We start from the raw sequence: 27,099 nt of genomic DNA, 5'->3' as shown, positions 1-27,099 counted from the left end.
ATACAGCAAGACCCTGGTCCTCCAGACATCTGAGGGTAAGGCATTGCAACAGCTCCAGCCCAGCGCGCTCGGACACTGCTCACACGCACGCATGGGGCCCATCCAGCACACCTAAGCTTAGCATTGCAATACAAGGAACTGCTCTGCTGGTCCTCCAGTACCTAAGCAATCGCTGCAGGAAAGGAAAGCCAGCACCGATGGGAGGGGAAAGGTTGTGTCAGGAGCCTTGGACAGTGCCAGAACTTGTCCCTCACCCCTTTCCTTTACAGAAGATGTGCTTTGGAGAGCTACAGAGAAAGGCATCCTGCAGAGAGGTGTTTAAAATCTGTGTGTAGCAGGCCTTGTATTACACAAAGGGAAGCTCAGATGTTTACAGTAATTCCATTTAAAACAAAACGCTGTCACGTTGCTCCTGGAACACTAGGGGCTGTGTGTGGCTGCACAGTCCCTTAACCACACTATGTCTCCTTTAGCCCCTGGCAGTGGACAACAGAGAGCAGAGGGGCCATGGAGCACATTGGTGTCCTTGCTCACATGGGGTGCACAGCCCTGCCAGCATCGTCTGCATCACCCTGCACTGCAGGCAGTCAGAATATTGAACACTCCCTTGCAGGTTACAGAGGAGTCTCCCTGCCTTACTTTAAGTACATTTGTCACACCAGGCACTTAATCCATCTCGGAAAATTGGCTTGCTTCTGACACGCAGGAGGAGAATCCTAAGGCTGGCTTCAAGACAAGATGGGAGACAGATGCAGCTGTGAAGGAAGGATCCAGCCCCCACCAGCATGTCTGCTGCCCTGTGGCCTTGCTGCCAGGCAAGAAACCTCTCCTTGGGAGTTTTCCACACTTGATGGAATCCTTTTTCCTTACTCCCAGGCTAAAATCTCTCTTTTCAAGCCGTGTGAATATTGTGGATCACAGCAGCATCACCAGATCTGGTGGCAGCTGGCTCCAGAGCAGCAGCATGTTCTTGCAGCCCCAGCAGCTGCTGGCAGATGCATTCTGGGGCCAGGGGGGAACACACAGCTTGTGGGGCTGCTGGTGGGGTGGAAGGAAGGTGAGAGCCTTCTTGCCACAGAGCATATCTGGTGGCTTTGGGCAAGGAGAAAAAAGGGGTTTCTGCTGAAAGAATAGAAGATGAAAGCAGAAGAAGGCTACACAGAGCATTGTCACTTGCTTGCCTGCACTCATCTGCAGGAGATAACCATTCCAGTTTGGAAAGGGCAGGATGTGCATGGGCAGGACAGGTCAGCATGGAATGGGACTCACCTGTAAGAGATGCAAGGTGGATAGAAAACCTGTGACAAACCTTCTCATACAAGAGACAGAAAACTCAAATCACAGGCCACAAAGGCCTTGGCATGTCTGAGCTCTGTGTGTGTTTGCAAAGCTGAGGACCAGCGTCAAGGAAGCTGCAGTGTTCCTCTGGACATCCAGGGACAGGACAGCCCAGATCCAGCACCACACTGGCGTGGCCAGGACCTCTCCCAAAGCCTGAAGGTCAGCAGTTCTTACCCACTTCACTACCCTGCTTCACCAGCCTTTGCAGGAGGCAGCAGAGCTTTGGCTTCTCATCATGTTTGTGTCTCATTAGATCCATGTGAGACACAGTTTCCTAACCAAAACCAGTTAGGCTTGAGGTTGTCCCAGCCAGGAGTTTCAGGGTCCCAACTGTGATCTTTCCAGCTCTGCTTTCCTCTCACAGGTGTTTTCACTGTCAAGCCAAGCTCGCCTATTACACAGTTCCAAAACACGACAGAGCCTGGGAGAAAATAAGTGTTCATGGTTCCAGCAGGCCAGGCTGTGCTTGGAGCTGATGCCTTGGTCTCTGCCAGCAAACAAAAGTTTCACTCTTCTGAGTATAAGATGAAAGTTTGCTGCATTCAGCCTTTTCACTGCATGGGCTTTTGCATTTGTTATTCCAGCACTAAAGAAAGAAGGAGAAAAAGACAAATGGGCCTGGAGCATTTTCTGCTCTTTGAGGCCACCTAAGCTGTTTGGACTCAAAGTTAAATACATTACATTTATGTGCATCTTGAGCATATTCAAGTGACTTGCTAAACAGAGCCACCACATGCATCGCAGCTCTTGTTTCTGGCCTTCACAGTAGCATCAGGCCTTTAAATGCTGTTTTGTCAGAAGCAGGCTTAGCTTTTCCCTTCAGCCATGCTCTTCAGCTTCCTGCAAAGTGTTCATGCAGGAAGACAAAAGAAGAAGTGGTCTCGGTATGAAGAGAACATCTCTGTGAGCATGGCTGTCCTGCTGTGAAGTGGTTATAAGAAATTCTGCTTAGAGGGTGCTACTTCAAAGCTGGCTTCTAGTCCTAGCACACAAGATCCTTATCTGCAGCCTGTGGTATTTAACTGAAGTCTTTCTTCTGCCTTTAGTGAGCAGTGAAATGGGCTGTAGAGGCTAGCGGGGAGTGAAACGTCCTGCAGGGTCTCAGCATCTGAAGAGAACAAGGATAAGAAGAGGATAAAATTGTGTCTGGGCTTCTGCAGGCCTTCTTCTGTGGTCCTGCCCAGCCAAACGGTCAAGGTGAGCCAGGCAGCACTGACGGGAATGTCCCACAGGAATGTCTCATGGGAAGCCAGCGCACACACAGGCTTACAGCAAGGCACAGAGCACCTTCCCAGCACATCTTCTCCTGCTCATCTGACAGGAAACTACATATTCCAGCTGAGGAAACTGCAGTTCAGTCTTCAAGGATGGTGCTTGGTGCTGGCATCAGAGCAAGATGGCTCCTACCTGGGAGAAGGTCTGTGTCCTGGATCCCTTCTCATGTTCTGGGCCCTCTGGGATGAAGATCTTCATCATCATCACAGCCACATGGCAGCAAGGGCTGAAGGCAGCGGTCCTTACCTTGAACTGTGTCCTCTCCCTAGCTGATGTCAGGCTGTTCCACTGCAGCCTTACCAGTATCTCTTGCCCTGTCATGTCTTAGCCAGTTCCCCAGGACCCATCACTGCAAGCACTGGGACGTGGGGCCTGGCTTAACCTCACTGTTTCTTCAGCACCTGAATGGAGTTCATCTGTAGGCTTGGAAATGAGTCTGGAAGATGGTTTTCAAGGTGACGCTGTGCCAAGGCCCAGACACTTTACAAAGCTTGGCCAGAGGCAGCATTGCTTGGCTGTGATCACCCCTAGGAGACCCCAGGTCTTCCTCCAGCTCCTCCTCCCTGGGCAGCCCCAGGTGTCTTGTCTTTCCTCATCCAGCAGATGTTCCAGCCTCTGCGCAGTCTCCTGCTGACTGTGGGGCACAGTCTGTTTTCCTCCTGGCATGTTCCCATTTTCAGCCTACCCAGTGCTTGCTTGGTGCATTTTTGGCTGCTGTAAGAGCAGCCTCTGAAAGGCTTTGCAGAAGCCCCTGGCTCTGGTCTGCTGGTCTTGGTGGGTTGCAAACAGCCACCCTAGGAACAGGCACCTAATGGGCTGTGACAAGGAACAGAGATGACTCCCAGTTGCAGTGGGATCAGGGTCTGCAGGAGGGCTGGCTGCTGGGCTGCTTTTCTCTACAGAGATTTCTGAGATGGTTTCTGCATCCCTCCAGTGTTGTGTTTTACCATGGGCTGTCCGGCAAGCTGGATGGGGGAATGAAGGACCAAGTCACCCCGGTGGAGATGGAGAAGAGGAGCTCAGTAGTGCTGGAGGGGACCGTCCCTGCCTGCTCCCCAGGCCCAGATCTGCACTCCTGGCTGGTGCAGGGGTTTGACCTCCCTCCTGCCGAAACCTGCTGCTCCGTTCTCACCTTTCCCCACAGGTTGGCCCTTCCATTTGGCTGCTTGGTGCCTTCAGCCACGCTCTCCTGGGCATGTGCTGCCTGCAGCCAGGCAGCAGGGGAAGAGCTGAGGCTCTGCCTTCTCTCAAATGCTGAGTCTCCAACTTTAGACATAACTGCAGAGTTTCAAGGCAAGCCTGGTTTTGGCTTGTGTGAGAGACAAGCCAGGAGCAGAGGGTCAGGGAGGAACATGTGCCTTGTCACATCCTGTGCCCTGCCATCCCCTTTCTTGGGTTCCCAGACTCTGGCAACTCTGCCAGCGCCACAAGCATCTGCTCCCAGCCAGCTCTGCCACCATGGGGATGTGGCAGAGGAGTTGGAGTACCCCAGTCTGAGAGCCCGTCCCCAGCCTAGTTGAGCACCAGAAACTTTGCTCTTCTTTCAAGCCCAGTTCCTCATCTGAGGCTCAACTTTAAGTTCCTTACCAGCCATGGAGTGATCCTCAGCAGCAACCAGGTCTTTTTAACCAGCAGCTTTTGGAAAGGGGTGAACAACAGAAGGGAAAACAGTCTGCAGGGATCTATAGGAACATAAGATGCTAGGTAGGGAGAGCCATGAGCATGGCTACTCTTGGTAGTAGTTTCTCTTACTCTTGGTTAGAGGGTATGTTCCTCCCTAACCTTGAGCTCCGTTTATTGACCTGTTGTGCAATAATTTATCTAACCTTTATGAACCCACTGACACTCTTTGCTTCCACAGCCTCATGCAGCAGCTCATTGCAGAAGTTAAAACCCAGTGTGCAAAGAAATGCTTCCTTTTATTTGTTTTAACATGATTTCTAGCTCAATTCATATTCACAGCTGAGACACGAAGGCTGGGGACATAACGTTTGTGAGTTTATCTGATTCACATGTATAGAGGATGGTGGATTCTACATTTCCATGTTCACATATTCCTTGACAAGGCTAGGGAAGAGATTGCAGGAGGTAACTGTTCATGGTAGTGGGGAACAGAAAACCATGACCCAAGAGATTGCCTCTACTCTGACATTGTGCTGTGAATCACGTGAGTTAAATTCTTACTGTAAGGCTCAGATGTGTTTTGACAGGTACAAAGGGATACCAAGAACACAACATCCCGAACAACCTTTGAGTAAGGTGGGTGCTTGGTGGTACTTAGGGTAATACAGCTTAGCACAGCCCTGCAAAAATGCCTTTCAGCATTACCAAGTGACTACTTTTTACTCCACTAATAATTGTGCACAAAAAGGTATGAGATGTGTTAAAGCACAATGGGAAGTGTGCATGGTAACTTGTGAATTTTTTTAGGTGCATTACTGTGAAGAGGTGCAGGACTCACTTTTACAGACAAGCATATTGAATTTGATGGCATGGGACCATTTTGGAAGATGAAAGTCTGTTTATTGCTGATACTGTCAGAGGCAAGGCTTTCCTGAAGGGTCTCGCTGGGTTGCACAGCACCAGACGTTCCTGCTCCACACACCATACGCACGCTCGCTGCAGCAGAGCAGGGTCCGTGCGTGCCGAAGCGTCTGTGCTCTGGTCTGAGGTCTGGTCTCGGGCAATGGAGTGACACTACCCAGCAGATCCCATTTCTGATCTCTAGTTTGCATTGATCTTACGTTTAGACACGCAGTCAGAAGAACAGACCCTCCCTTTTCCAGTGCCTTTGGAAAGATCGCAGCTTCGTAGAATGAGTCCTTTCTCCTCCACCCTTAATCTACAACCCAGCTTTCCGGGGAGATCCTACTTTGAGCTAAGATCTTCGGCCCACCAGCTGAGCTTGCATTCTTCTTTACAGTCCCTGAATTCAGCTGGTGAGCTGAGTGCCTCTGGCATTTCCTCTTGGTCTGTGCTTCTGGGCATCTCCAAAGTATTTGTTTGTTTTGTTCCGTTGTGTTTGTTTTTCCCATGACATGCGGATAGCAGGGGAAGCTCCTTCCTTTTGTCAGTGGCCTGCTTCTGCCACAGAGGGAGTTCTTGTGGTGTTTTCATCTGTACATACCAGCATGGGTAGGTGTGGGGTGATGGAGCAGCACAGTAACTCCTTACTTGGGTGCTGTTCTTGGCAGGGCCAGCCTGGCTGGGCCATTTGCACAGCCAGCCAGCAGAGCACATCACCCATCTCTAGTTTACGTTGATCTTGTGTCCAAGGACAGTCACAAGAACAGACTCTCCCTGGGAGAAACCTGTGAGGACATCTTGATGGTTTGCTTTCCCTATACAACCAGGAAATGCAGCCTCTGCTGTGAGATTTGTTTTATGAAATGTTTGCTCAATTAAATCTAGACCTTTCTTAAGAAAGAATTAAGTCTAGATGGAAGCAAGGTCACAGATCCCTTGCAGTCTGGCTGCTTAAGAACCTGGAAGATGTGGGCTCTTGTCCACTCAGATTTGAGCACTGGGCTCAGCTTGTGCAAAACCAGACGGGATCGTATCGAACTCCTGTATTCTGCAGAGCAGAGGAAACCACTCCGGTGAACCCTTGCTCATCTGGCAGCACTCACAAGCATTTTGCTTGCCTCCTTGCGCCCAGTCCGCAAGGGCTGTGGTGGGACGTAGGCAGTACAGGCAGGATGAGTGACGGTATCAGGCAGCCAGTGAAGGAGCCACAGGCACAGAGCATCTCTGAGCTGCTTTCTAACCAGTCTTTGCACACCTTCCGTTGCTAAAGATCCTGGGCCCCGATTCTTCCACCAGTCTGGATTTACACCACTCCATGGGCTCCAGTGGAGTTAATTCATGGCTTCCTCTGGTGTAAGCCCAGGAAGAATGGGGGCCCCTGATTGATTTCCATCCTTTAACCCGGAATGAGGAATGCCGCAGCATGACCCTTGCCAGAATAACCTGGGACCCTGCAACTTTCTTTTCTTTGTGCTTTTTATGTTTATTTCCGCATCGTACTGCTGTGCGCTAATGGCTTCAACTCTGTTTTGTTACGGACAGTTCTTACTTTGTGTCCAGTGTACCGAGATCCACTGCGATGGCCATGAGTAATACTTGTGTGTGCAGTAAGGACCTCTGCAGCCATGTTCTGGGGTGGTGGTGTTCTGAACGTGCCCGTGTGTCCGTGCTGTTTCGCGCTCAGGTGAAATTGTATCACAGCGATGCACAGAGACCTTGAAAAGACATTTTGAATAGGGGCACGGGGCTCGATTCATTAAAACAACCTCTGGTGGTGCTGCTTGGCACTCACCAGCAGCATGGCAGGGCACACAACTGCAGCCAGATGCTTCCCCACAGGGGAATCCTTAAAATACATGAATGCCCTCCCATGCAGTGCCAACGTGGGGATTCGTGTTGGCTACTTCTCCTTGCTAGGACAAGCTCCTGGATAAGTCTGTGGCTCCCAGGAGGTGCTTGCAGCCAGGGGTCAGGCACAGCCCAGTCACAGGAGGATGAAGGGCACCCCAACACATCCTGCCTGCGCAGCTCCAGTTGAAGCTACAGCCCAGTGCCCACTGGGTGCTATCAGGGGTCTGCAGCCCCTGGAGACCCCCTCCCCTGCTCTACTTCTGCCCAGGCCACACATACAGCAGAGGAGGCAGCCTGGGAGACCTTGGTGGTCCCTATTCACTGAACACACCAGTGGCTGCTCTTCTTTCATCAGTCCCTGTCCTCCAAGGACTGTTTTTTAAGTGATTCAACTGAGAGTCAATGTAGAGAATATTTACCAAGGCTAAAATTTCCTGCCTCTTTTCTGGAGGAACGTCCAATGATTTGGCATCCTGGGCAGTTGGCAACCAGGACTTGATGCTCATGATGGCTGTGATGGGATTTGGCAATGAAAAAACAAAACTCCACACTTCCCAGAGGTGAGACTCAACAAAACAGCCAACAGTCCACACTCAAACTCACCGGTTGCATTTGTGACCCTTTCCATGCTCTCTAGCTTTTAATGAATCAGGCCTCCTGTGGCTGGCTGGATGCTTACTTAATGGTTAAATGCTCACGGGTGGTTTGTTAGACGGTTGTTGTTTCTTAGCTGTGATGTGTGAAATGTAGTATCTCTTTATAGGATGCAATTTTGACATTCAAGGAACGCCTTACTCTCAATTAGGCAAGTATATTTATTACAATTAACTGGTACCTACTCCATATTGCTCGTCCTTTTTTCCTGTTTGATATTTAACTTTCCTTTGGTGACTGAGCAGCATTTCTTGCGCACACCCTACTTGCACAGTGCCCTTGGATGTCATGGCAGTAGGCAAATTTGGAGGAGGAATGATGATTGCCATACAATATAAAGGCCTTTTAAGTTTTCCCCCATGCAGTTTTAAAGTAAAGCCTGAAGTCAGTGCTCTGGATGCAGCCCTGTAATTAAGAACTGCTCATCCTGCTCAAAGCAATATGTATTTCAGTTCATTAAGGGTGCTTGAACGCAGGCCAAATGCCAAGGAGGTGAAAGCTCCTCTGCAGCTAATTGGAGCAAGCTGGTGGTAGCCACTCGCCTGTCCCTGTCAGACTGCCTGCATGTTCATTCCCCTGGGAATTCAGTCCCATGTCCCGCCCTACAGGACTGCTACCTTGGGCAGTTCAGCGCAGCCTGAGCCCACCCTCCCTCAATCTCTGCCCCCATTCATGCAAAGCACTGACAGGTCCGTGCAAAGCAGGCAAACAGAGATTTTCTGGCTCCTTTCTTTACCCACCTTTATGTGCTGTTTTCTCTCCTGCATGCCTGTCCTTGGGAATGACCACAGTTGACATTAAAAAAATGGTGGCAGGTACGGAATCACCTCTGTCGAGTTGCAGAAGTGGGGCACCCGCGTGCATGTGAGCTGTCCTGTGAAACGATCCAATAAACCAATGAATCAGTCTCACCAGAGTGTTTCATTTTTCAAGCCGTATTTACTCCTGCAGCCGTAAGAGTGTTTTGTGGATGTGTCAGTTCACGTTTCAGTGACCGCTGGAGAAAACCACCTAGGGAACCGGGCTGGTGGCTTGTGAAACCCTGTGCCTCTGTCTTGTCCAGGACGTGACACTGTATCTGTCAGATTTGCAGTAACCAAGTCCTGTGCATTTAAACCAGCAGCCGTACCAAGTCATGGAGGTTTTCCTGCATTTTCCAGCTTTCCCCTGAGCTAGCTCTTGTCTTACGTGTGGCCAGCTGCTCCTCAGGGATGATTCTTGATGTGACATAGCATCTCTGTCAGTGTAGACCTTCGTATGTGGTTTTCGTTCCCAGGACTGCCAGCCCTCAAATACACACACAGTTTATGTGCTAATTGTAAAATCATAGAATCCTAGAATGGTTTGGGTTGGAAGGGACCTTAAAGCTCATCCAGTTCCACCCCCCTGCCACAGGCAGGGACACCTTCCACTAGACCAGGTTGCTCCAAGCCCCTGTGTCCAACCTGGCCTTGAACACTGCCAGGGATGGGGCAACCACAGCTTCTCTGAGCAACCTGTGCCAGTGCCTCAGCACCCTCACAGGGAAGAACTTCTGCCTAATGTCTAATCTAAATCTTCCCTCTGTCAGTTTAAAGCCATTTCCCCTTGCCTTATCCCTACATGCCCTGTCAAAAGTCCCTCAGCCTCTACCCCACAGTGGGCCTGACCCCGCAAACTGTTGCTTGCATGGCTAACCCTTAGTCATAAGAGTCAGTTTATGTTAGCTAGAGCCTGGAGACCTGGCTGGGATCATGTCTCTTTCCGCTAGGGCCAAGTTTAAGGAGATGATGAGGATCCTGTTGGCTCACAGACAGTGGGAGGGCATGGAGACAGACAGGCACTGGGAATCAGCGAGAACAAAACCCACCGTGTCCTGGCCATAAGACCTTAGCCACTCTGGCAGGCTGCAGCCGCACAAGCTCAAAGCATCCTTCTGTGATGGAAGGTGCCCTCCCTGAGCCAGCACCCCTCCGCTGTGCAGCTCCCTGCCTGCTTCTTGCTGCCATATCAGCAGGCAGCAGCCCAAGCCTTCGCCCTCCGTGTCGGCCCTGCATGCAGCATGCCCTGTTCAGTGTCTGCTCCCTATGGCTCAGCCACCTACATCTCTGCTCCCTCCACACTAACCTGATGTTGTTTGTGTATTCCAGTTGCTTGGTTTTCTTTCGATCCTGCCTCTGCCCATGCTGACATCATCTTTTCTAATGACAACCTGACTGTCACCTGCAACAGCTATGATGACAGGGTTGTGCTGGGGAAAACGGGCTTTTCCAAAGGGCTCCATTACTGGGAGCTGTCAATCGATCGTTACGATAACCACCCTGACCCGGCCTTTGGTGTGGCACGCATTGATGTCCTGAAGGATGCCATGCTGGGCAAGGACGACAAAGCCTGGGCCATGTACGTGGACAATAATCGGAGCTGGTTCATGCACAACAATTCGCACACCAACAGGTACGTGGTCTGGAACAGGGTCTTCCTCCCAGAGACCACAGCCCACCTTCAGCCCAAGTAAGACCCTGTAGCTTTTCCAGTGGCACCTACAGGTGCCCATGGGAAGGGTGGCATCACTCCTCATCACCTCTGTTACAGGATGTGCCCTTGTCCCAAGCAAAGGACAGTCCTGCCTCCCTGGTTCTGCCTTGCTCCAGTATTCCTTCCCTGCCTACAGCAATTCTTTCCATTCTGACTCTTCCCCTGAGCATGCATGGCACAACTCCTGTATAGCACTCTCTTTGCGTTAGCACCAAAGCCTTGCAACTCATGCAATAAGAGAATAGTGTTTGCCTTTACCACGGTGCCACAGGTATTGCTCGCTTTCCCCATGGACAATAGGGCTGGGGGCTCTGAAGCCTGCAGTAGCTTGGGGAGAGCCTGGTATCACCTTCCTGCAGGCTCAGAGGCCATTCCCTGATGGGTCAACAGGGCCTGTAGGGGCCCTGCAGCTTTGCTCCCCAGGTCCACTTGCTTTCCCCATGGTTGTGTTGCTGTGCCTGCTCCAGTAGGCAGCTCTGCCCTCACAGGGACATCATTGCAAGCAGAGAGCACCTTTGCAGGAGGCTGGAGGAGGAGGTGCCCAGGGATGGTGCCCAGCTGGGATGGGTGCTGGTCATGGCCTGGCCCCTGTGTGAGCTGTGAAGTTCAGCATCATCAGCCCTTGAGGTCCATCGTGGCCTGAACCCTGAGCTGGGAGCACAGGGGACATTGAGCCACAGAGATGCTCTGATCTTCTCCTTGCTCCCACAGAACCGAGGGTGGGATAACGAAAGGCGCCACGGTGGGAGTGCTGCTGGATTTGACCAGGAGGACTTTGACGTTCTCCATCAATGAGGACCAGCAAGGGCCTGTTGCCTTTGAGAACTTGGAGGGCCTCTTTTTCCCTGCAGTCAGCCTCAACAGGAATGTGCAGGTACGTGCTTTGACCATGTTCTGGAGCACCCCAGCAGCATACCCTGTGGGTGAGCTTGCTGGCAGACGCTCCAGTGCTGCTGTCGCTGCAGTGTGTGGTGATGCTCAGCAGCACAGGGACTTCATGGGGAAGGCTCTTGTACAACAGTTTTATAACTGTTTTGTGATGGTACCCAACAAGAGCCTCATCAGCTCTTGCAGCTCTCCTGGGACTCTCCAGTCGGGAGAGTCTTCCTCCTTCCTTCTTCCCCAGGAAGAAGGGCACCTTTTAAAACCTTTTTCCCTCCGGGGAGTTTCAAACCCCTCTTCTCTTTTTCCCAAGCTATCAGCTATCCTGAACATCACCAAGTGGTGGCTCCCTGGGCCTATCCGGTATTTTCATCTTTCATTTTTCTTCTCACTGATCACATCCCTGCTATCATCCCCCCACACTGAGTCTTCCACGATCACTGAGCCTGGCTTTGGCACATCCACCTACCACTGCTTGTACCTCCAGCACTGCGCAAGTGCCCAAGCACATCCTAGGACACATTGCACATGACAGATGACCTCGGGGTGTTGAGCAGTTTGGCATAGTCTTCCGCAGTGGATGTCAAAGGCACCATCTCTGTACAAGGGCAGAGGCCCCGAGTGGCTTCTCTGAGTTAGGATTCTGGATCAGGGCATGCTCTATTCAGGGTATCAGGCATACCATTGCTGCCACCAAGGCACTAACAGTTTTCCAGCAGCACTGGAGCAGGGGTTGGTCGTTACCACTCCAAACTCTGCAAGCACCCCTGCCAGAAATTCCCACCCCAGGAGCCTTGCAGGCAGGGAGGCTGCCAGCTTGGGGAAGGGCTGGCCAATGTGCAACATACTGGGGATGAGCTGGTGTTTAATCAGGAGACATTAAAGAAGACCATCTTGTCTGAGCTGGTCTTAGAGGTTACGGTATTAATTTGGTGTGGTAGAAACATCCCACTTTGTTGTGGGTTTAATTCCTACAAAAATCCTCTACACAGCCCTAACAGATAAGGACATTCCTGGAGCCCCTCTGCTTTCTGACAGTTCTCTGGGCAAGGCAGAGCTTAAATCCCCTGATAACAGAGAAATCCCATGGGATACTGATAAAAGGCTGCTAATAAACCCAAGTCACTCATTATCCTTCTTCAAAGGTTTATGAATAATTAACTGTAATTAGGAGGGAAATAATTGCTTTAGACAAAGTTTTCTATAACTGTCTGAAGGGGAAAATGCTGCTGTTCCAATAACAGAAGGAATTGTGCTTTCATCCCAAACCAAAGTATTTGCAGAGGGAACTGAATTACCCATGCACAGCTCATTGGTGCCTGTGTGAGTATTTGCAGGACTGGCCCCTCACCCAGTCAGTCTGCACAAGAAGAGCCTGCCCATATCCCTTACAGACCAAGGTTTTCCTAGACACCCTGAGTATCAGTTCTCCATTATTCTCCCTTTCCCTTTATCCCTGTGTCGCAGTCTCTGCTGCATCACTTCCCACCCCCAGATGATGCCGGGCCGAGTGCCTAGCTCGATTTTCATAGACTCAGCAAACGGTTTGGGTTGGAAGGGACCGTTAAAGGTTGTGCTTGAGCATCTCCCCATGCCATAGCATGGCCCTGCCCCAGCACCCTGCTGCTGCTCAGCTTCCTCGCACCAGGAATTGGCCATGTCCCGTCTGCTGTATGGCACACGCTCAGCTCAGGGGCTTCCTGGAGGTCTCCTTCTGTACTGAGCGGCTCAGGGTCCTTCAGGCCCTTCCATCCCCTTTTGTCCATCCCATCTGCGGAAGGATCCAACTGCTGCCATGTCCCACCTCTCTGGCAGCCAACTGCTGGATTTGTCTGCAGCCAGCTCAGGATATCTGGGGCTTGGTACCGCTGGTACCAGCATCCCACCTCACAGGGACCCAGCAGTGCTGGCAAGCCACGTAACCGCGAGATGGAGCCACCGCTGCAGTTCTGGGGACAGCCTCTCCTACCCTACCCCAGGCCCCCACTGCCGCGGGGAGGATGTGCAGTGGGGCAGGAGGAGCAGTGGGCTCCCCACATCTCTGGCTGCATCTGCCTCTGCCTGGGTGCTGCTCCTGCCCTCCCTGGGGACAGTGTGCCAGCCCTGAGCTGTCCTGCCAAGCACGGAGGGACTCAGCTGAGCCTTGTGTCTCTGCAGGTGACGCTGCACACCGGCCTGCCGGTCCCTGAGTTCTACACTTCGCGCTCCGCCATGCCATGAGGATGCTCCTGGAGCCGGCTGCCTCTTCTCAGGATGAGGAGCCAGCCTGTTCCCTCCTGCGGGACAAGGCCGCTGCGGAGCTGCCGGGTCCCTGCTCTGCCGCCAGCCGGAGACAGGGAGGCAAAGCGGGAAGGAAGAACCCAGCTTTTGGCCGCCTCTGATCTCCATCCTCCTGCGCTGTCCTGTGTGTGTGCGCTTCGCTGTTTAGCTCTTTTGGCTGATGAAGTACCTAAGTAGCCTGAGATGTTCCTCTGCGTCCGCTTTTAGATTTGGTTTCATTGATTTGAGTTGGGCTCTCGAGGGGGGCAGTTTCGTCTCATTTGGCAAAGCGCTTTCCCCTCCCATGGGGCTGGATGGAGGGACCAGAGAGGGGCCCCCACCACGGGGAAGTTTTTGCCCACACCAGCCCCAATACTTTGCAGGATATTTCTTTCCCCTGTGGCCTTTCTTGCAGGGCACCCTCAGTCACGTGTAGAGGTGGGTCCTGGATTACCAGTCAGTCTCTGTGTCCTTGCGAAAACACCTGGCCCTGGCCCTTGTCCCCAAGAGGCATTTCCATGGGGCGCAGCAGTGGGGCAGGGAGTGGCTGCCCTGTCCCTGGGTGCTCTGCGTGCTGTCAGGGTCTCCCCCAGCTCCCCACAGCCCGGCGTCAGCCTGCACACCACAGCCATAGACCAGAGAGCCCCTGCCCGGCTCTTTGGAGATTAGTGTTTATTTTTTTATAGTTGCCATATAAAGCCTAGCCTTAAAATCCTGACAGTGTCCTTCTGTTCACCGGAGAATGCATTCTGCAGGGAGGGTCTGATGGGGAGCCCGGGGATGGGGATGAGGATGGGGATGGGGAGGAAGGAGAGCTGGCCACAGCCCTGCCACGCACTCAGGAATACGCACCCGCTGCCCTGCCTGCGCCTGCTGCTGGCAGCAGCTCCCATCGGCCTACCCTGGTAGGGACTTTCTGGTAATTCAGAGGCAGGAAAGGAGTCAGAGCTGTGGGTGCCATGCCTGGTGCCAGCTGTGTCCCCGTGCTGAGGGTGCCTGCATGCGCATGGCCCCACGCTTCACTATTCGGTCACTCGCCATGTCCCGGTGTGGTGCGGAGCTGGGGAGGCAGCTGCCAGGCAGGTACCAGCCTACCCAGCCTGACTGGAGAGCTGCAGCTCCAGATGCGGGATCAGGTGGGATGCTTCGGGAGTACTGGTCCAGCAGGAAGACAAGTGTAAATAGACCATTCCCTTCCAGCATGCCCTCCTCTAGGATGGTCCCATTCGTTCCTTTGTTGCTCTAGTTTTAAGTTTACCTAATTTATTGGATGGGTGCTATCTTGTTGACTTACACCGAGGAGCTTCTCTCAGCTGCAGGAGAGCCGTGTTGCGGGGCAACGCCGAGCAGCTCTTTGGTGAATAACTGATGAGCCCCCGTGGCCGGCTCACCCGGGGCTCCTCTCTCAGCCGTTATCCCCTGTTCTTTAGGATGTTCATGGTGCTTATTAGACTCCCAGTGATTGTAAGACGTTGTCCCCCCGTACTGCGATGATAGCTGCATACAGCCGCTGTACTGAAGTGTCATGTTTGCTGTTCTAATAAAGGACTTTTATGAGAGAAGGGCACAGCTTCCCAGAGCATCACTGCGCCACCAGAGCCTCTGCTTTGGTTCCCATCTCATCCCACCCCAGTGCAGGTCAGTGCAATACACTGCACATCGCTCCCTGTCCCTGCTGGGAGACAGCAGCAGAGAATGGACAGAACTTGGTTCATGGCCGTGAGGGGGGTACAGAAGCCAGGTGAAACCCAGCGCTGCAGCAGCAGCACAACATGACCAAGGGGTGCAGGCAGCTTATGCTGCTGGCACAGGCAGCACCCCAGCACTCTCTACCTACAGATGTGACACAGCCGGCAAGGCACCAGCACCTGCAGAGCAGGGAGGATGGGAACTTTCCCATCCCATGAGCAGGAGATGCCCCAGGAGGGAGAAGGGTCATTGCAAATCTTATGTTATGCCTGCAGGGCTCTAGGGGAGCCAACCCAAGCATAGCCATGAACACCAAATCCAGCAGTCTCACATCCCACTCAGTCTTTTCCTGACCCTTTCCCATCCCGAGCACACTCCTGCCTCCCTTCTTTGTGTGCATGAGGAGCAGTGACAATTCCACATTCCCAATGTGAGTGCTGAGCTCAACGAAAGAGGGGAGGGGGCAGCAACACGGGCCTTACCACTCCACCTGCAGCCCATCGGCAAGGGGGTCTGGGGTGCCAAGGTGCCAACAGCACGTACAGCGCACGTGTCAAAGCACTCCAGCCTTCTCTCATCCCACCAGCAGCAGGAAGGGGCTTGCATGTGCGTGGTGTTCCTGCTGCTGGGGTAGGAGAGGGCTGCTCTAGCCAATGATGCCACACAGCTGGTGCCACGAAGGGGAACGTCTCTGGCTTCTCAAATCATTGAGCCTGAAGGCATTGAGCTGACCAAGTCAGGCAGCAATTTGCTAAGCAAGCTGGGAGTGATGACTGTTGTACAGGAGGCAGTTCCTGCCAAGAGCAGGTCGATTCTCCAGCCCTCAGAGCATCTTCATGGCCTCCTACACCAGCACAAAGAGGTCCATGTTCTTGTGTCAGGGGCCCCAGAGCTGAACACAGTACTGCAGCTGGGGTCTCACCAGAGTGGAGCAGAGGAGGAGAGTCACCTCCCTCGACCTGCTGGCCACCCTTCTTTTAATGCAGCCCAAAGTATTATCAAGGAACAAATCAGAGGGTTATTTTGCTCTGCTTGTAAGTCTGGCCCAGGTAGCAGAGCATAGTTGAACCCTGTGCATCACAACTGCGGGGAGCTGCTCTCACACCCCTGGGCCTCCGTGGTCAGGGCACTGATTGTGCTTGCTTTGCAGGAGGTGTATGTGGGCAAGGAGACCATGTGCACGGTGGATGGGCTTCACTTCAACAGCACGTACAGCGCACGTGTCAAAGCCTTCAACAAAACAGGAGTCAGCCCATACAGCAAGACCCTGGTCCTCCAGACATCTGAGGGTAAGGCATTGCAACAGCTCCAGCCCAGCGCGCTCGGACACTGCTCACACGCACGCATGGGGCCCATCTAGCACACCTAAGCTTAGCATTGCAATACAAGGAACTGCTCTGCTGGTCCTCCAGTACCTAAGCAATCGCTGCAGGAAAGGAAAGCCAGCACCGATGGGAGGGGAAAGGTTGTGTCAGGAGCCTTGGACAGTGCCAGAACTTGTCCCTCACCCCTTTCCTTTACAGAAGATGTGCTTTGGAGAGCTACAGAGAGAGGCATCCTGCAGAGAGGTGTTTAAAATCTGAGTGTAGCAGGCCTTGTATTACACAAAGGGAAGCTCAGAAAAGAGCTTCGATTGAGCAGGATCCAAAGCAAAGCTGGGGCAGAAGAGAGGTGACACAAGTGGGATCTGGAGAGAGAAGGGGGCAGGAGGATAGGCATGAGGAGACCCTGGCTCAGCACAGTGATCCTGGCAAGGCCAGGACAATTCCCAAGAACTCCAGCCTTCTCTCATCCCACCAGCAGCAGGAAGGGGCTTTCATGCAGCAGTGGTGTTCCTGCTGCAGGGGTAAGAGAGGGCTGCTCCAGATGATGGCACACGGCTTTGTGCAGTGAAGGGGAACATCACTGGCCTCTCAAATCATTGAGCCATTCTCCTGCCTGAAAGCACTGAGCTGACCAAGTCAAGCAGCACAGGACTCCCCACTCCACCTGCAGCCCATCGACAAGGGGGTCTGGGGTGCCAAGGAATGGCCCTGGGTGCAGAGGAGCCAGGATGTAAGAAGGAGGGATGAGGGATGGCATGTGGCGGGAGGGAGGGAGGAATTACATGGGCTGAGTACGGAGCAGCATCTCTTCAGGGAGCAAGCTGCAGCGCCCAACCCAGTGCAACCACCCCAACACCAGCCCTTGCCCCAGACCCACCCAGAGGGAGAGGAGGTAGCAAGCACCAGGTGGAGAAGAGAGAGAAAACGGTTGAGATCACGAGATGCCCAGGCCTGAAAGAGCCCAGCACTGCTGTGGTGAAGCACCAGCACATGGAATCCCTCGGGAGGGTCTTTCTTCCATAAGCAGGGGGAAACGCTGAGGTATGAGTGCTGTTGGGGCCACGTCCGAAGGAAAGTCCTGGACAGTTCTCTTAGCACTCTCTGATGGGAAATTGGTGCCTGCTCCACGTTTTCTCACAATGCCTATGGAGAGGTTTTTCAATGTGAGGCCTCTGAGCTCATCATGGGCTCAGGTCCAGGGCTAAAGAAAAACGTGCTAATCATTGCATTAAGTGCCTTCATGTCTCAGAACAATGCTTGTCCTTCCCAAGAGGGAGCATACCCAGAACACCGGAGATACGGTAAACTGCAGCCTCCCTGCAGCCTGTAAAACCCAGCCTGGAACTCTGGGCACAGCCCAGGGCCAGCGGACACCACCCCGCGCCGGGTGCAGCCCAGCTCCCGCTATCCAGGAGAGCAGCGCTGGATGTCCCAGGCTGCCCAAACCCACCCAGGGTTCTGCCCCTCGCCTGGCAGCTCTTGGAGCACTCTGCAGGCACCACTCGCATGGCTGCAATTCCCACCTGCACTGGAGGGCAGGTCCTGGCCAGGAAATACCTGCTGCAGGCACCCAGCCCCTGTCTGCTGCCAACTGGCGAGGAAACCGTGCCCAGGCTTCCACCTGAACAGCAATCCTTCAATCTGCCCTGTGAAGAATCAGGAAGATGGGGCACATTCCCTTTTGCCCATGTTGCACGTGTGCGCTTTGGGCCGGTTCCTGAAGTTTTGGTGAGCTGCTGCAGCCCTTTGCCACGACCCGGCTCAGTGTGGAGCCTGGTCCTGCTTGGACCTGGCCAGCGTATCGGTCGGGTGGTTGGGTAAGCCCAGGAGCAGGGGTGGCCCAGGGCAGCGGTTGGGTTGTGATGCTCTTCGGCTGCGTGTGGGCTCCGCTGTGCAGAACTGGGCAGCGAAAACAGCCAGCGCTGGAAGGCCTGCGCAGGCACGGCTGGAGGAAGAGGAAGAGGTGTTGCGCTGCATGCTCAGGTCAGCTATTCTTGCCCTCAGGAGGAACCAGGAGGCAGGGCCGGGCTCCGAAGGCAGGGCAGGGCAGGGCAGACAGCCACGGAGCCTGCCCGGGGAGGCGGCTGTGAAGGACCCGAGGCCGACCGGAGGAGATCCCGCGCCCCTCCCACAGGGATTCCGGAGCGCAGGGACCAGTGAGGAGGCGCCGGGAGGAGGCTGCTGGGCACGGGTGGGACCGCGGCACCGTCCCTCTGGGCCGGCAGAGCGGGTCTGCCCCGGACCCCGGCGGGAAGGGCCTTGGACGAGCTCAGGAGCACCGGGTGGAGTCCCCGCCGCCGCCCCGGTGAGAACCAGGACCGGACCGCACGGCACCACCCGGTGCTGCTGCGGGTTCCGCTCGTTCCCCGGCTCCCTGCCCCCTCCCGTTGCACTCCCCTCTGTGCCCCCCCCAGGGGTGGCGGTCCCCGGGACCCCTCAGTTTGCGCTGCTCCCGCCCCAGCAGGGGCGGCCCGTGGCGGCGGCCCCTCCCCGTCCCTGTCCCGCTGCCGCTGCCGGTGGCGGTGCCCTCCCCGGGGCGGTGCCAGCCCGGGGCGGAGGCGGAACCCAAACCTGGAGCCCGTGCCCAGCCCCGCCGCGGCGGTGTCTCCCGTGTGCGTCCCCCGCAGCCCCGGCGGGATGTCGCGGCCGCTGTCGGACCAGGAGCGGCGGAAGCAGATCAGCATCCGCGGGATCGTGGGAGCCGAGAGCGTGGCCGAACTGAAGCGGGGCTTCAACCGGCACCTCCACTTCACCCTGGTCAAGGACCGCAACGTGGCCACCCCCCGCGACTACTACTTCGCCCTGGCCCACACCGTGCGGGACCACCTGGTGGGGCGCTGGATCCGCACGCAGCAGTACTACTACGAGAAGGACCCCAAGGTGGGAGCGAGGGGATGCTGGGCGGGACCTCTCTTTGCAGGGCGGGGGGGCGAGGGAGCCCCGGGACCCCCCCCCGTTTTCCCAAGGGGGGTCCTGCAGTGTGGGAGTGTGAGAATTCCGACAAGCGTTGTAACCCCTTGCGTGCAAAGCGTCCCTCTGTGAACTTGCCAGAAGAATATAGGAAGGGGGGGGCTCGGTTTTCCTTTGGTCTGGGGATATTCCCCTTAGCGCTGCAGAGCAGAGGGACTGGACTTTAACAAGGAGGAGGCCGCTGTCCTTTGCTTTGCAAAACAAAGAGAGCGCAGCTTGGCTGGGAGCTGGGTGCAGGGCATGGGAACAGCGTTTGTTGCCCCACAGTGCTGGCGTGGGTGAGCTCTCCCAAACGCAGCTGCAAAGCCTTCTAGGGCGAATTACTTGAAGGGCTTAGACGAAGCCAGCTGCAAGCAGATCTTGTCCGAAAGAGGCACAAGCCTGATCTGTGCTGCGGGGATCCCAAGCAAGATAGATCTGGTTTTGTGCAGGAGTTCCTGCTCGTGTGAGCTGGCTTGCACCCACCGAGCACAGGGCTCTGGCTGCTTGGGGATTAAGCAGTAATCCTGTCCTGCAACCTGGATGGCTCTGTCGACTCCGATTTCCTTCCTGGGAGGGCGGCCCCGTCAGCACCTCGCTGGGCTTGTGCCGGCCCCTGATAGCTCAGATCCCTGCCATGTCCTGTAGGGGTGAGAGAAAGATAAGCCCCTTCCAGGGCTTCAGTGTGGGGACTCTCCCGTACAGCTGAGCCACGCTGAGTGCCCTCCACCCCGCATCATGTCTTCCAGCTCTGCTGGGATCAAGCCAGTAAACCCAGCCCATGCTGCCCAGCGTGCAGTCACAGAATGGTTTGGGTTGGAAGGGACCTTAAAGATCATCCAGTTCCAACCCCCTGCCACAGGCAGGGACACCTTCCACTCGACCAGGTTGCTCCAAGGTCCGTCCAACCTGGCCTTGAACACTGTCAAGGATGAGGCAGCCACAGCTTCTCCGGGCGACCTGTGCCAGCGCCTCACCACCCTCACAGGGAAGAACTTCTGCCTAAAATCTGCTCTAAATCTCCCCTCTGTTAGTTTAAAGCCATTGCCCCTTGTCTTGTCCGTACATGCCCTTGCTTCAGCTTTCTTGTCAGACCCCTTTAGGTACTGGAAGGCTGCTCTAAGGTCTCCCCTGAACCTTCTCTTCTCTCATCACCATCCCCAGCCCGGCCCTGTGCAGGTCCTGGGGAAAGCTGTCAAGTCAGCCACTTCCTCCAGCCTTAAATCCTTCCTTAAAACCTGCTGGTGCTGACACAGGCGACAGCTTACACAAGCTGCCACCTTCCTGGCCACATCCTGCACCCGTTGTGTCAGCAAGAGGGGAGACGAGAGCAAACCCAAGGGGGCAGCAGGGGAAGCCGGTGACCCTGTGGCTGCCACACACCTCTGTTCCCAGTGGCTCCCTTGTTTTTCCGGTTGCTTTGCAGCTCATGGGGACACTGGGTAATGTTTCCTCTTTAAAGGTTACCTTTGTACCACTGCAGTCCCCGGCATGCTCAGGCCGACCATCATGGAGCTGTCCTTGCTCTTGGACCGGGCACCGCAGCTTGTCCTGACAAACCACCTGGGCACTGCCGTCTTCCTGGCTTGGGAAACAGCAGGGGCAGGAGAGCAGGGCAGGGGCTGCAGCACGGATGCCTCGGGGCCTCCAAGAAGCCCCAGCCCTCAAGTTCCTGGTGCAAAGACCCCTGCCCTGTTGACAGCCAGGGTTCTCCTCTTGCTTTGAGATTACTCCCCAATAGCAGCTCCTGCGGTGCAGGGGAGCCTCCTCCAGGCCTGGGGAAGGTGACCTGGGCTGGTTTTCTCTTTCAGAGGATTTACTACCTCTCCCTGGAGTTTTACATGGGGCGGACGCTGCAGAACACCATGATTAACCTGGGGCTGCAGAATGCCTGCGACGAAGCCATCTACCAGGTGAGCATCCCAGGCAGTGAGGCCCTGGGGCAGGAGGGCTCCGTGCTCTCTGGATCCTGGAGATGTCCCTGTTTTACCACGCTGTTTGCAAACTGCTCCGTGAGCAGCAGGTGATGCCTTAGTGCATGAATGCTGCTCCAGGACCTGCTTTCACAAGGCCCAGGGCTGCAGCCAGCACTTGCAGCCTGAGCAGGGCTGCCCAGCCCCAGGGCTGTGTGCTGAGGGATGCAGTACAGCTCTGCTGAGCCCATAAACTGCCAGGAAACTCGTGGTTCTATGCATGAGGCCCTTAGCAGCCATAATCGATAGCAGAGGAGCCTAATTCAGCCCCAGCCTGGGGCTGGCACCATGTGGCACTTGGCTTGTCAAAGGTTTTCGGGTGGCTCCTTTTCCCCCTGCCTTTCACCACTTGGACCAGCGTGTCCGATGCGTGTCATGTGCAACTGGGGTGTCTGCACAGCAGCGGGAGCAGCTTTTGTGCAAACATGACCAAGGGAGAGGAATTTATTTTAGGCTTTTTATCTCTTACCTGTTGATCTTGGCAGCTGAGCTGGGGGTGGGGGTGAGGGGAAGAGCCTGGGATGCTGCAAGGTGGTATAGCCTGGGGAAGCAGAAGGCGTGAGGTTGATTGGAAATCACCCTCTTTGTAGTCGATGGCAGGTGAAGCTCTGGGCAGAACCTTCCTTAGTGCATGTGCTGAGCTGCCCGGACACAAATGCCAAAAGTTTCTAAAATAAATGTTTGGTAGCACAGAAATCACTTGAAATGTTTGTGTGGGCACTGAGGGCTGCCGGTGCAATGCAGGGCTGGGAGAAGGTACTGTCTCTTACCTGTGAGCAGTGCAGGGTCTGGCTCTTCTGCATGGGTGGCCGTGGCACTGGGGCTGTCCCTACCTGCTGTGACCGTGGGACATCAGGGGAGATGCAGACCAAGGGGTTTCCATGGGAAAAGGTGGCTCAGCACTGACAAGGCACCGTCCGATTTCCTGCTCAGCTGCCCGAGGTGCTTTGCATAGGCAGAACCCCTTCCTCCCACAGCATCGCCGACTGCAACCTTGAGATTTCCCTGTGAAAGTGGTGTGGTTGCTTCTCTGGGTACCTCTGTTAAAGGGTGATGCCTCGGGCCATGGGGATGGGCACCTGGGTTACTGTGCCAGAGGGCAGTGATGCACATGTGTGGCTGCCCCAGAGGGGGTGCTGGGGGAGCAGGAACACAGCACTGCCCCTGCGGGGCTGCAGCCGTGGTGCTGGGGCATAGGGAGAGGGAACAGGGCTGGGAATGAGCCCCGGGAGAGCTGCCTGAAAGACCTGGGACCAGCACCCTGGTTATGGCTCTGGTCTTGTTATGGCACGGACAAGCCCCCGGGCGCAAGGAGCTTGTCCATGGCAAGGTCACTGGTGTGTGCGTCCCTTGTAAAGGCTGGTGGAGGGACTTCAAACACCAGAGCTGGTCCCTGCCACAGCGTGAACAGCCCTGGAGCGGGAGGGCGGCTGCTCTGGATGCAAATCACAGTGTCCCACCTGCAGGGATGGGTCTTGCAGGGTTGGGTGTCTTTCCACCCCTCCTGGAGGCCACCCTAAGAGGGAGGGCAGCAGTGGGTGCAGAATAGCACCCAGGGGCGCATGCCAGCAGTGCATCCGCTCCATGGGGCCGGGCGCTGAGTGTGTCTGCCCCATCACCTTCTCCTCTGTAGCTTGGGCTGGACATGGAAGAGCTGGAGGAAATCGAGGAGGATGCTGGTCTCGGCAATGGTGGTCTGGGCAGGCTTGCTGGTGAGTAAGCCCCCAAATGGTCTCATTGCTGGGGGGGGGGGGGGGGGGGGCACAGCCCCAGGGCCTTTGCATCCTCTGCAGGGGGTACCTGAACCAGGGGATAGGGGTTTATTGCCCCAGCCTGTCCAGCATGGGGTGAGAGGTGTTGGGTGGCTGGGCAGGGAGCAGCCGCTGCTGGCCCGGGCTCGTATCCCTGGGGGGCTCCTGCTTCTGGCCATTGCTCTCCATGGGAGAAGGTCCCACTGTCTCCCAGGGGAAGTGCCCCTCGGTGCTCTCCTCTCTCCCCGGCAGCCTGCTTCCTCGACTCGATGGCAACGCTGGGGCTGGCAGCCTACGGCTACGGCATCCGCTACGAGTACGGCATCTTCAACCAGAAGATCAGGGACGGGTGGCAGGTACGGGTGGAGGCGCGTGGCCCTCGCCTTCCCCCAGCACAGCCAAAGCCCTGAATCTGGCCTCCCCCTTAGATCAGGTTGAGATCAGGGTGCACAGACACTCTCTTAGCTTGGAGACTGCAGGAGCTGCCGGTGCTGTGGTGTTTAAAACTTGTCGTGTGTTTTTCGAGCAAGTTTAACGTCTTAAACTGGTGCAAACAGGGATGGAGAGGTCACGTCCGTGCTGTTCACGGGGTGAGGATGGTTTCACTGAGGTTGTACAGGGATGGTGTGGGGAGGTCTGGTGGAGGCCAGATGCAGCCCCCGAGCCCTGCTGTGCTGCCTGATGTCTGCTTTAAAGCATCAGAGGGTGAAAGAGGCTGTTTAGGAAATGCAGTGGAAAATGCGGTGTGCATCTGCAACACCCCTGGCGGGAGGCAGCCCCGAGTGCCCAGAGGGCCCCGTGAGCGCTCCCAAAAGCTGTCCAGCAAGTGGAGGCCTTTCCTCCTTGGCACAGCATTCCCTGGCTGCTACGTCCTGATGTGGCTTATCTCCCCTGGCCCTCACACAATGTCCCTGCTGCCCGGAGCTCTGACCTGGCCATGCCAAAGGTGATCTCTACCCTGGGCTCTCCCCAGCACTGCTGGGGCAGGAAACAAGTCCTCTTCATTAGCTGGCCTGCAGGCTGACACTGACACTAAGGGGCTGGTGGCATCTTGGCCACAGCACGGCAGTGTTAGCGGTGCCCTGAGAACATTCATTTTGTCCCCACCTCCTCATCCCCATCCTTCACCCCTCTGGCAGGGAGACCCTGGGGTTCAGGGTGGTTGGGGCAGAGACTCCAGGCTCACCCTGTGGCACCAGGATTCAGGTTTAGGGCAGACGGTCCCCAAAGCCTCATCCCCTTGGTGCAGCCAGAGCCTTTCCCGGCCCCGCACGTGGCACAGCCTGGGGAGGGCCCTGGGGCTGGGTGCCCCCACCATAGCTCCCGCTGCCTCCGGCAGGTGGAAGAAGCTGACGACTGGCTCCGGCACGGCAACCCCTGGGAGAAAGCGCGTCCCGAGTACATGCTGCCCGTGCACTTCTACGGCCGCGTGGAGCACACTGCCACTGGCGCCAAGTGGGTCGACACCCAGGTACGGGCTGGGGCACAGCCTCGTGGGGGCCAGCCTGCGGGGACTCCCTTGCATGGCTTGTGCCTGGGGGGCTGCACCCCTGGCATGGGTCCTGCAGCATCCCTGCTGGGGAGGGTTGCGTTGGTGAAGGTGCTTTGCTGGGGTGGAAAAGGCGGTGGTGAAGCAAAGTGGGGAGGAGATGGACATTAGGGATGGGGACAGGTTTTGGTGCTCCACATCTGCAGCCAAAAGCACCTCCAGCAGGTCTGTGTGCAATGCACAGCACGGTACGATGGCTTGAATTAAGCTGCTTCTGGCCCTCGCAAGCCTTTCTCCGTCCCCTGAGTGCTTCTGGCAAACACCAGGCACTGGGCAGACCTGAGGGAGCCGGGACGTCCCAATGGCAGGGGCTGTGGGTGCAAAGCATGTCCCCACCACGAAGATGGATGCAGCCCTGAGCTCAGTCCTGGAGGAGGGTCTGTGGGATGGGAAGGCTCAGGTGGGGCAGGGGAGACCTGGAGGGACACCAGCCAGGGGCACAGCCCAGCCCCAGCTGCCCTGCTGATGTTGTAGGTGGTGCTGGCACTGCCCTACGATACCCCCGTGCCCGGGTACTTGAACAACACCGTCAACACCATGCGCCTGTGGTCGGCTCGAGCACCCAACGACTTCAACCTGCGTGACTGTAAGTGGCTGCTGGTGGGGTGCCAGCGGGATGGGGTGGAGGGGGGTCCCGTGCCCACCTTATCCCTCTGCTCCTCCACAGTCAACGTCGGAGACTACATCCAGGCTGTGCTGGACAGAAATCTGGCGGAGAACATATCCCGTGTCCTCTACCCCAATGACAATGTAAGTCACAATGCAGGGGGGAGAGCGTCCCTGGTTTAGCGATGGATAAAGAGCACCCAGACAGAGTGTGAAGTGGAGCAACCCCGAGACATTGCAGAGATGCTTTCAGTTGTGTTTCAAGCTGCCTGTAGTGCTTGGGTGGGGATTGCTGCGTCTCACCAGGGCTGCAGTAGAGACGACTGCTCCTGGGCAAATCTGTGCTCAGTGTGGTAAAAGGGAGTAGGGGATGAGAATGTCCTGCTTGCAGGCACAGGGGAAGAAGCTGAAGGGCAGCTCTCCGCACTCTGCAGTCTGTTTTGGACAAGCCTTGACGTGTTTTTTCCCATTTAACCCTAGCCCAGCCTTCCCAGCTGTCAAGGAGAGCTGGGGGTACCACAGCTCCAGCGGTGAGCTTGCCTCTTACGGATTCTGTTTTGCACACCAGCCGGTTGGTGTTTTGTGCTGTGCGAACAGCGGCTTTAATTCTTGTCTCAGAATTAGCTCTTTGGTCTTACAGCCCCTGCAGCTTCCCTTCCCTGTCTCCCCAGTACCTTTCCTTGCGGCCAGAATTTTCAAGCCAGGGAGAACAGGTTTTGACGATGTCGGGAGGGACTCAACCTGTTTGCAGTGGCAGGCACATCTCACACCCCTGTGCTGCGATCTGGAAAGCACGGGGAGACGCTGGGGTTAGAGCTGCTGCCAGAACCAGCGTAGGAAAAGCGGTGGGGCCTCACACCGAGCTGTGTGGTGCATGTGTGCCGGTGCGGGTCCCTCGTGCAGGGAGGCCCAGGGAGGCCCAGCTCCCACAGCACAGGCACTGCCTGGGCAGCGTGCTGCAGTGCTTCAGTGCCTGCTCCTCTGCTCGCAGTTCTTCGAAGGGAAGGAGCTGCGGCTGAAGCAGGAGTACTTCGTCGTGGCTGCCACCCTCCAGGACATCATACGCCGCTTCAAAGCATCCAAGTTTGGGAGCACAGACAGTGTCCGAATCGTGTTTGATTCCTTCCCTGACCAGGTACAAGCCCACGTTGCTCTGACATGTACCTTGGAGCTCATTTCAGCACCTCTCACGTGGCCCCCAGGCCTAGAGATGTTTTGCGGACCCTCTCTGGGTACCTGTGCCCAGCTGATGGGCAGTGGGATGCCCACATGTCCCCCACGCATCCCCACATGCCAGCGCCGCTCTCCCCACAGGTTGCCATCCAGCTGAACGACACGCACCCTGCCATGGCCATCCCTGAGCTGATGCGGATTCTCGTGGACATCGAGAAGCTGCCGTGGAACAAGGTAGAGAGACCTGACTTGGCCGCTGGTCCCCTCCGCTTGCGCTCGCCTTCCCGCCAGCCCATGGTGGAGGAGCCGGGGAACCAGTTTTGTAGCTGCTGGTGGCCTGGGGAGTGATGTGGAGTGGTCAGGATGGGTTTAATAGGTATGGACTTGGAGGAGTCGGCTTGGCAGTGCTGCTGACCATGGTGGGAGGACCGTGCATGGGTGCTGGCACCCAGCCTCGCTGCTCAGCACCAGCTCTCCCCTGGCAGGCCTGGGACATCACCAAGCGGACCTTCGCCTACACCAACCACACAGTGCTTCCCGAAGCCCTGGAGCGCTGGCCAGTGGACCTGGTGGAGAAACTGCTTCCCAGACACCTGCAGATCATCTATGAGATCAACCAGAGACACCTGGATGTAAGTCCCTTGGGCAGCAGAGGGACCCTCTCCATGTGTTGTGCTGTCAGGACTAAGGGCTGCACAGACCAATGATGTTGGGTGTGTGGCCAGGTGGTCCTGTCTGCTGTTTTGGGAGGTTGGTGTGCAGTTGCCATCCTGCAGTTACTG

At 55.7% G+C, this 27,099-nt stretch overlaps 2 protein-coding genes across 2 annotated transcripts; both read left to right on the top strand.

Annotated features, from left to right (window-relative positions):
• Positions 1–6: 6 nt before the first annotated feature.
• On the top strand, positions 7–14,864 carry LOC134155497 (E3 ubiquitin-protein ligase TRIM9-like). Its single transcript, XM_062602762.1, has 7 exons — positions 7–35; positions 5,367–5,555; positions 7,757–7,798; positions 8,439–8,462; positions 9,777–10,080; positions 10,873–11,035; positions 13,201–14,864. Exons 2-7 carry the CDS (start codon positions 5,432–5,434, stop codon positions 13,261–13,263), a joined length of 720 nt encoding a protein of 239 aa, XP_062458746.1. The 5' UTR covers positions 7–35; positions 5,367–5,431; the 3' UTR covers positions 13,264–14,864.
• Positions 14,865–18,856: 3,992 nt separating this feature from the next.
• Positions 18,857–26,994, top strand: LOC134155496 (glycogen phosphorylase, liver form; the record flags this gene model as incomplete). The annotated part of the gene is made up of 10 exons (XM_062602761.1): positions 18,857–19,196; positions 21,077–21,178; positions 22,872–22,950; positions 23,242–23,345; positions 24,329–24,460; positions 25,013–25,124; positions 25,206–25,288; positions 26,136–26,279; positions 26,459–26,551; positions 26,803–26,994. Coding segments are annotated over exons 1-10 (1,284 nt in total), but the record flags the coding sequence as incomplete, so codon positions are not given.
• Between the last annotated feature and the right edge of the window lie 105 nt (positions 26,995–27,099).

The sequence above is a fragment of the Pezoporus occidentalis genome, unplaced genomic scaffold (genome assembly GCF_034315485.1).
Source record: "Pezoporus occidentalis ecotype Australia unplaced genomic scaffold, CSIRO_AGI_Poc_V1 ctg787, whole genome shotgun sequence".
In the NCBI taxonomy this organism is placed as follows: Eukaryota; Metazoa; Chordata; class Aves; order Psittaciformes; family Psittacidae; genus Pezoporus; species Pezoporus occidentalis.
The sequence above is the reverse complement of the archived record's forward strand: the minus strand, read 5'-3'. Positions and strand labels throughout refer to the sequence as shown.

Coding starts and splice junctions, on each gene's coding strand:
- LOC134155497 (XM_062602762.1), top strand. CDS start 5,432: ATGAGTCCTTTCTCCTCCACCCTTAATCTACAACCCAGCTTTCCGGGG. Junction 5,556..7,756: donor ACAGTCCCTGAATTCAGCTG/GTGAGCTGAGTG, acceptor ATCTCTTTATAG/GATGCAATTTTGACATTCAA. Junction 8,463..9,776: donor CATTAAAAAAATGGTGGCAG/GTACGGAATCAC, acceptor TGTGTATTCCAG/TTGCTTGGTTTTCTTTCGAT.